The sequence below is a fragment of the Copadichromis virginalis genome, linkage group LG3 (assembly GCF_057382275.1).
Source record: "Copadichromis virginalis isolate Kocher_CV1m ecotype Utaka linkage group LG3, C_Virginalis_male_GT1.1, whole genome shotgun sequence".
Classification (NCBI taxonomy): domain Eukaryota; kingdom Metazoa; phylum Chordata; class Actinopteri; order Cichliformes; family Cichlidae; genus Copadichromis; species Copadichromis virginalis.
This window is the reverse complement of record NC_140620.1, coordinates 3,001,973-3,010,992: the sequence shown is the minus strand read 5'-3', so window position 1 is coordinate 3,010,992 and position 9,020 is coordinate 3,001,973. Positions and strand designations below refer to the sequence as shown.

Sequence of the window (9,020 nt, the reverse complement as noted above, 5' to 3'; positions counted from 1 at the left end):
GCCCTCATGCAATCACCTGAGGTGCAGGGAAATCTAAACACCTACGCTACCACTACAAAGACACAAAAGATTCACTTTGGCTCTCACACTCAGTCTGCCCTTTTTATTCATTACTTCAACAGGTTGAAATGAGCTTTGAAGAAACATCAGTTTAGTACTGAAACATTCAAATGCTGCAGGAAGAAGAACAACAAAGTGATGACATATGTTTGTGTTTTAAACGGGAAAACTAAATCACGACCTGCAAGAGGTTTAGGAATTTCCGAGGTTTATCTGAACGCAGCACAGCGTTTTGATGCTTCCGACTGTCCGCAAACGCCGCATTAGGCTCAAAGTTTACTTTCACTTCCTGAACTTCGTGGAGTGGCGCTTGTTGTTGGTGTGAAGAAACTGTAAGTTTGCTTCGTTTCCTCCTTTAACAGTTTGTCTTTAGGAACTTTACTGTTTGTTCAGCTCATGTTGGATTTCTTCACACAACAAACTGTGTGTGTTTCAAATCAAATCAAATCACTTTTATTGTCACATCACATGTGCAGGTACATTGGTACAGCACATGTGAGTGAAATTCTTGTGTGCGAGCTTCACAAGCAACAGAGTTGTGCAAAATACAATAACGTAAACAAGCAAAATACAAGAATGGCTACATCTGAAACTAATAAATATATGTACAATATATAATAGTGTATGCATTTCTGGATGTGTATACTAAATGTTTTTCTACGTGTGTGTGTGTGTGTGTGTGTGTGTGTGTGTGTGTGTGTGTGTGTATACACATTTTTACAAATTAAATAGAGTAAACAATAATAATTATATAAAATATACAGAGTGAGACATGTGCAAAACAGTGGCATTACTGTACAGTATGGAGTGCATAATGTTGAAGTTCCAGTAGTGAAGCTGAGGTGTCTATGACGTGTTCAGCAGTCTGATGGCCTGATGGAAGAAGCTGTCTCTCAGTCTGCTGGTACGGGACCGGATGCTGCAGAACCTCCTTCCTGATGGAAGCAGTCTGAACAGTTTATGGCTGGGGTGACTGGAGTCCTTGATGATCCTCCCCGCTTTCCTCAGGCAGCGCTTCCTGTAGATGTCTTGGAGGGAGGGAAGCTCACCTCCAATTATCCGTTCAGAGCACCGCACTACTCGCTGGAGAGCTTTGCAGTTGTAGGCGGTGCTGTTGCCATACCAGGTGGTCATGCATCCAGTGAGGATGCTCTCAATGGCACAGTGATAGAAGGTCCTGAGGATGCGGGGGCTCATGCCGAATCTTTTCAGTCTCCTGAGAAAGAAGTTTGTATTGTTTGTATTAAAGTCAGTGTGGGATGTTTTCCTGGCTAACATTAGCTGTGTACTTGTGTCAAGCCAGCCTCCAATTCGAGACTTGCAGTCAAGCCAGCCTCCAGTTTGTTTTACGTTCCCTGTGTATTCAAAGTATTACGGGAATGGATGTGGAAACCGGATTTCAAAATAAAAGCCAACTTCGAGTGAATTAACAGATATGTTAAGAACATAATAACATATAATTTAGGCTTCTTTTTTTTTTACAAACTCTAATGTTAGATCTATATGACACAGCCTTGTACCCTAATTGTGCCCTGTCATTATCAACGCCATCTTATTTTGGATTTCAAAGTAAAAGCCCTGTGAATCTTCATTTTTGAACTACTCTTTCAATGACTTCATAATGCTCTTAAACATGTTTGGGGTTTGTACAGTAAAAAATATCACATTTTGCCTAATCGGATTTTATGTTTTTTTGTCTGATTTTATATCAGTTGTGCCAGTACAGTTAGTCAAAATGAAAAACTAACTGTAAATTCAAACACTTTATGTTGTGCTGAAAAAAAAAGATACTAAACAAGGCAAAGCAAACAGTTTTTAAAGGTGAAATATAGAGGTCAAATCAAAAGTAGGTAAAAATGGCCAGTTATACCCTGGACCCCAGAGGGTTAAAGCTGAGTAAATGCTGACACCAGACCAGCACCATGATAAACTGAAAGGCTACTGAAATTGAACAGGTCACAAAGTGATGAGCAGTCAGGCTAATTACTTTTTGAGCAATGACCAACACCGATTACAACCAAGAGGAAATACATCTAACATGAACAAACATTGACCCACAACATGCAGTTATTTTTGCACAATTGTCTTTCATATGCTGCTCAGTGATGGTTGTCACTGTCAAAGCAGAGCTAGTGAGAGTCAGTAAAACCCACTATTGATCATGTGCCTCATCACAAGTGGGTCAGCGCCCCTCTCTTTCCCTCGAGGGTTTAAATATCTGGGACTCTCCACCATTTGGTTTTAGAACTGCAGAAGCTTCTCAGATGAAACATCTTCAAGAAACTTAAAGAAGTCTCTTTTCGTTTCAAGCTCCTTAGATAACCATGACCTGGATGACTGAGAACCTACAGACATGTTGACCTGGTTTCTAGGTTACATGACAGGTCAGAGGTCACTGACTGTAACTCAGTTACTCCTGTTAATGTCAACTCACTGAGTGTTTGTGGTTTACCTCTCAGACCGACTGAAGTCCACAAGAAGATGATGATGAAGGAAGAGGAGGACAGAGCAGAGTCTGCAGGATCCAGTTGTCCCTCTGTGAGGAGTGACCGGTCCAAAGATGAACCTCCATACTTCAGTGCTGAACCTGGACCAACGAGGTCAGAGAACTGTGATGACTCCTTTACATGTTTTTGTTTTCCTGCATAAACGTGACCTGAAACATCCCGAGATTTTCACAAAGAAAACAATGAAAGAGAAAAGATCCAAATGTTCGACTTGGTCATTTGCTGTTTGAGGACAGTGATGATCATATCTGTGGGGAAAGTGTGACCTGAGTGGGTTCATGTTTGCCTTTAAAGAACAGAGGTGCTCATCTTGAATAGACAGGTTGTTGAGAGACATCAGCTAGAAAAAGCAGAGGAAAGAATATCAAGATTTATTTTCTTGATATTCTGAAAAGAAATAGTGTGAGCGTTCTTGATTATGGAAAAAGTCATTTGGACATTAAAAGAAAGAAGCAGGTGATCAGAGAATGGTAGTTTGTCAGCTGTGCAGTTGGAAGGAGTAAGTCCTGTTGTGGGAGTTTTCCATCTAAATAAAGCCTGCAGACAAACAGTGAAGAAGAAGAAGAAGAAGAAAGCGTACTTTATTGTGAGTGGTAGCTAAGATCCTTTAATAAAAAAAGAAAACCCCGAAACCCAAGCTTGATGCGCAGAGAAAAGCCATCGCAGGGCAGATGATCGGCGAAATCCCTCACTGAGCCTAGCGTGGCCCTCAGTTAAATACCTCTTACAGTAACAATAGGCAATAGACAGCTGTTTTCACACCTTTGGTCTTCCAGATGTGAAAAGTCGTTGGGCTGTTGCCACGTCTCCGGCAAATAGAAAAAGTAAAACTGACGGTCCTTTAGGAGATCCTGGACAAGATGACCTTTGTTCATGAGCGAACGGATGTTAAGCAGGCCGAAGTTGACGCAAGTACTGTCAGACTGTGTGAGAGTGCTAGGCGACCTGGTCAGGTTAGCCAAAACATTGTGGTCAACAGCCCTGCCAGGGTTCTGTGAAGGGTGGCAAGAGGTGGACCAGAGAGATTGTAGTTGCTTAGAATTATCTTGATTAAAATACCATGGATGTAACTTCGGCAAGAGAGGAAAACAATATCCGCATGGAGGTGAAGAACAGCAGGCGGTGGAGCAGCCAGGGAAAAGCAGAGTCGAAGGAGCTCATCAGCTGTGTATTGATGGATTTCAGTACAGGGTTGAAGGATCGATGACACAAGGATCCAGGCCCACACAGACAGTGCATAAATCCTGGGAGGCCACATCATGAACAGGAGCAGAGACACAGATGGGCCGTATGGACACGAATAGAACAGGAATCCATTGGAGGGAGTAGCTGGGATGCCGGGAGAGGATAGCAGTGAGTGGTGATAACAGTAACAGGAGAAAAGGGTAGCAAAACCAAGGGGGCAAGTAGCAGGTAACAAGGTACAAGTAGCAGGAGTAAAGAGCACCAATAGCAATAAAAGTAGCGACATGGTTAGCGATGAATAGTGGGAGCAACTCGCACGAGCATTCACTCGACCAAAACCAGAACACACATACTAAACATGAACTGAAGGTGAGTGGAAATACACCTAAACTCTGGAGTTGGCTCCAACTAAAACACTAACACAATGCACCATGCTCAGGGGCTAAGAAATTAAATTAACTCACTATGACGGGCAAAAACTTCAAAATTACTAGATACTATACCAGAGTATTACTGTAGTACGCTGTGAACAAAAGCAGAACTGTGAAGCACTAATCTCGACTACAACAATTTCAGTAAAAGTCACATAACATGAAAACCTGAGTCACACTAGGAGTGTGGCAGCAGAGTCCAAAGGAAGAAAGGGGGAAGCAAGAGGCATTAATCTTAATTTTACAGGTGGAAGCAAGGCATGGGGGGAAGTAAGGTCCGTGTGAGGCTAAACCAGACCAAGTTCTCTCACTGTAAAGAACCTGGCAGGGAGGCAGGCAGGTGAGTTACGCCAAACCCAACAAGCAGAGTAGGTTAAAGTTACGACCATCCATCACCTCCCTAAGAGTAGGGTGTCTGGAGATCTTCAAGTCTATAATGTACTCTCTGTGAAGGTGCAATAAAACCTGGGGCCTACTTGTGATAACATTTGACATGCATGCATACAATTGGTGTCAGAAGTATCTTGCTATACTAAAATGATATGATACATGGGATTAAAAAGTCTGCCCCCACAGTCCATAAAAAACTAACAACTAAAATTTGAACTAAAAAAAAAAAAACCATTCAATTTTTTTTTTAAAAATTCCAGAAATTCTTCATCATTTCTCCACAGAGTGGACCAGCAGAGCTCAGAGGTTCCCAGTGGTCAGTCTGCCCAGCAGCATCAAACAGACCTGAACTCCATATTTATGGTCTGTACATGTACAACAACTACTTTTACATCTATTCACAGTCGTCTCCATGCTGCTCTTTGTAGACCAGTGGATCGTCAGTGTGTCCAACATGGATCTGATGTTTGGCTCCATGATTTCAGTCTGATTGGGTCGCTCATAAAGTATTCTGTTCCAGCTGCTGGAGGACAACATCATCACTTTTGTGAAGGACGAGCTGAAGAAGATCCAGAAGGTTCTGAGTCCAGATTACCCAGAATGCTTAGAGAGTCACAGGGATGATGATGAGGAGAAGAGGAGCAGCAGAGAGGCATTTGTGAAGATCACAGTGGACTTCCTGGGGAGAATGAAGCAGGAAGAGATGGCTGACAGTAAAACAATTTCTAAAAATATGTAATATGATGGATAATATTTACTAATGTCTCCATGTGTTAAGTAATTTCTTATCATGCGTATTGTGTAAAACACAAACTTTTTTTTTCCATTTAGGACTTTCTGCTGCCGCTCATCATCGTAGCCTTAAATATAGGCTGAAGAAGAAGTTCCAGTGTGTGTTTGAGGGCATCGCTAAAGCAGGAAACCCAACCCTTCTGAATCAGATCTACACAGAGCTCTACATCACAGAGGGAGGGACTGCAGAGGTCAATGATGAACATGAGGTCAGACAGATTGAAACAGCCTCCAGGAAACCACACAGACCAGAAACAACAATCAGACAAGAAGACATCTTTAAAGGCTCACCTGGAATGGATGAACCAATCAGAACAGTGCTGACAAAGGGAGTGGCTGGCATTGGGAAAACAGTCTTAACACAGAAATACACCCTGGACTGGGCTGAAGACAAAGCCAACCAGGACATCCAGTTCATATTTCCATTCACTTTCAGAGAGCTGAATGTGCTGAAAGAGGAAAAGTTCAGCTTGGTGGGACTTGTTCATCACTTCTTTACTGAAACCAAAGAAGCAGGAATCTGCAGCTTTGAAAACTTCCAGGTTGTGTTCATCTTTGATGGTCTGGATGAGTGTCGACCTCCTCTGGACTTCCACAAAACTACAATCCTAACTGACCCTAGAAAGTCCACCTCATTGGATGTGCTGCTGATAAACCTCATCAGGGGGAAACTGCTTCCCTCTGCTCGCCTCTGGATAACCACACGACCTGCAGCAGCCAATCAGATCCCTTCTGACTGTGTTGGCATGGTGACAGAGGTCCGAGGCTTCACTGACCCACAGAAGGAGGAGTACTTCAAGAAGAAAGTGAGCGACGAGAAGCAGGCCAGCAGGATCATCTCTCACATCAAGACATCACGAAGCCTCCACATCATGTGCCACATCCCAGTCTTCTGCTGGATCACTGCTACAGTTCTGGAGGATGTGCTGGAAACCAGAGAGGGAGGACAGCTGCCCAAGACCCTGACTGAGATGTACATCCACTTCCTGGTGGTTCAGGCCAAAGTGAAGAAGGTCAAGTATGATGGAGGAGCTGAGACAGATCCACACTGGAGTCCAGAGAGCAGGAAGATGATGGAGTCTCTGGGAAAACTGGCTTTTCATCAGCTGCAGAAAGGAAACCCAATCTTCTATGAATCAGACCTGACAGAGTGTGGCATCGATATCAGAGCAGCCTCAGTGTACTCAGGAGTGTTCACACAGATCTTTAAAGAGGAGAGAGGACTGTACCAGGACAAGGTGTTCTGCTTCATCCATCTGAGTGTTCAGGAGTTTCTGGCTGCTCTTCATGCCCATCTGACCTTCATCAACTCTGGACTCAATCTGCTGGAAGAACAACAAACAACCTCCTGGTGGTTTAAACCATCTCTCCACCAGAGTGCTGTGAACAAGGCCTTACAGAGTCCAAATGGACACCTGGACTTGTTCCTCCGCTTCCTCCTGGGTCTTTCACTGCAGACCAATCAGACTCTCCTACAAGGCCTGCTGACACAGACAGGAAGTAACTCACAGACCAATCAGGAAACAGTCCAGTACATCAAGAAGAAGCTCAGTGAGAATCTGTCTGCAGAGAAAAGCATCAATCTGTTCCACTGTCTGAATGAACTGAATGATCATTCTCTAGTGGAGGAGATCCAACAGTCCCTGAGATCAGGAAGTCTCTCCACAGATAAACTGTCTCCTGCTCAGTGGTCAGCTCTGGTCTTCATCTTACTGTCATCAGAGAAAGATCTGGATGTGTTTGACCTGAAGAAATACTCTGCTTCAGAGGAGGCTCTTCTGAGGCTGCTGCCAGTTGTCAAAGCCTCCAACAAGGCTCTGTAAGTACATTTGCACTCTTGTGTTTAATTTATTGGTGAAATAAATTTAGTAATTCTTTCTATCTTTCTATGAATTCATATCCTAAAGTCTTGAAATTTTTTCCAATACAACTGAAACCTCTTTGATGGCTCAAGAACTCATCAGTGTGCTCAAGACGTTGAATCCTACATAAACTGTGATCATCACTGCTGCTGTTGTGTTATCAGTCTTTGTTTAAACACCAGGGCTGTACGTGCCTAATGTTACAATACTTTATATTCACATACATGCTCCTAGATACATTTCTACTGCAGGTCTATTTTTAGTCGTAAATGTTAGGGAAACTCTTGCTTTTACATGCGTGGTGGATTTCATTAAACAAAGCATTTGAATTACTCAGGGATTCATTGCAGCCATAGAAATATCCTTATGTGACCAATGGTAAATGGTCTGTATTTGTATAGCGCTTTTCTAGTCCCTAAGGACCCCAAAGCACTTTACACTACATTCAGTCATCCACCCATTCACACACTGGTGATGGCAGCTACATTGTAGCCACAGCTGCCCTGGGGCGCACTGACAGAGGCGAGGCTGCCGGACACTGGCGCCACCGGGCCCTCTGACCACCACCAGTAGGCAACGGGTGAAGTGTCTTGCCCAAAGGACACAACGACCGAGACTGTCCAAGCTGGGGCTCGAACCAGCAACCTTCCAATTACAAGGCGAACTCCCATCTCTTGAGCCACGATCGCCCCAAGTGGTCGGCGGGGTTATAAACAAAGTAATAAAATGACAACGCCACTCTAGGAAATACAAAATCGTTTAGAAATGAAATGTAATTTAAAAAACAACAACATTTGCACAGGTTCAGAAATGCACACTGAGGTCCGCTCAAATATTAACACAATTTTATTTATTAATATAAAATAAGATGAAAAATCAACAATGACAGAGCACTGAATGCAGTGTCATCTAAAACTGTGTCCCAAATTAAAATTAAAATAAACAGACAACTGGGCCTTACCAGCAGAAGGGACCAAAAAGAAAACCACACAAAAGACCCCCCACTACAGTCTATTCACCCAGTGCTTTACAACAAAGGAAGTGTTGAAAACGACCCACCATCTGAGGTCCCACGGCCGCCGGCAGATCCTCAGTTCACTGAAATAAAAGCACAAGACATAGGAAAAGAAGGGAAATGGGCATTTCAAAAATGGATACATTTGAAAACTGTGCTTTCGCGTCAGTGTGGACAGCGAAAAGGGAGACTTTCTAAAATGATGACGCATGTTAGTCATATGATGCAGTCATGTGACCAATTAAACTAAGATAGTGGAGGGCATTATACAGCAGTCTTTTTGTTTCCTCTCAATTCTGACAACCCTATTAAAGATAAATATCAGTCTATAGATGCTCCAGATAGCTTTTCTTAAAATTCTTTAACTCTCACTCGCTTTTGCAACTTTGTACTTTTTCATTCACTCATTGTTAGTCCATTTAAAAAACGTAGTGCTTTTCCTTGACATTTCCTCAACCACGACATTTTAAAAGAGCCAGAAAGTGAATAAGTGAACGAAAACACCATTCTCAAATCTATCCAGGATAGTGTGGATGTAGCCACAACCTGCAGCACAGTAGTACAAAGTATGGATGGCTGGATGGCTGCAACAACCAGAGTTTTACCTACCTTTGGTATTTCTTGATGGCACGATAGTAATATTTACTGAACACAGGCATCTTCTTATATCTTTTCTGCTGTGAATGTCCCTGCTGTCCACACTTACATTTCAATATCAGGCTCTAAAATGTACAAATGGCTCTGAGAAGATTACATTTCCCATCAATAATGTTTCTAC

The 9,020-nt window shown here is 42.8% G+C and overlaps 1 protein-coding gene across 1 annotated transcript in view; it reads left to right on the top strand.

Annotated features, from left to right (window-relative positions):
- Positions 1 to 338: 338 nt before the first annotated feature.
- LOC146712313 (protein NLRC3-like) overlaps positions 339 to 9,020 on the top strand; it is a 16,398-nt gene continuing 7,716 nt past the window's right edge. Inside the window, exons 1-5 of the mRNA XM_085452003.1 lie at positions 339 to 392; positions 2,520 to 2,660; positions 4,858 to 4,936; positions 5,094 to 5,286; positions 5,405 to 7,184. Coding sequence (XP_085308129.1) covers positions 2,542 to 2,660; positions 4,858 to 4,936; positions 5,094 to 5,286; positions 5,405 to 7,184 — 2,171 coding nt within the window. The 5' untranslated portion in view covers positions 339 to 392; positions 2,520 to 2,541. The remainder of the gene's footprint in view (positions 393 to 2,519; positions 2,661 to 4,857; positions 4,937 to 5,093; positions 5,287 to 5,404; positions 7,185 to 9,020) is intronic.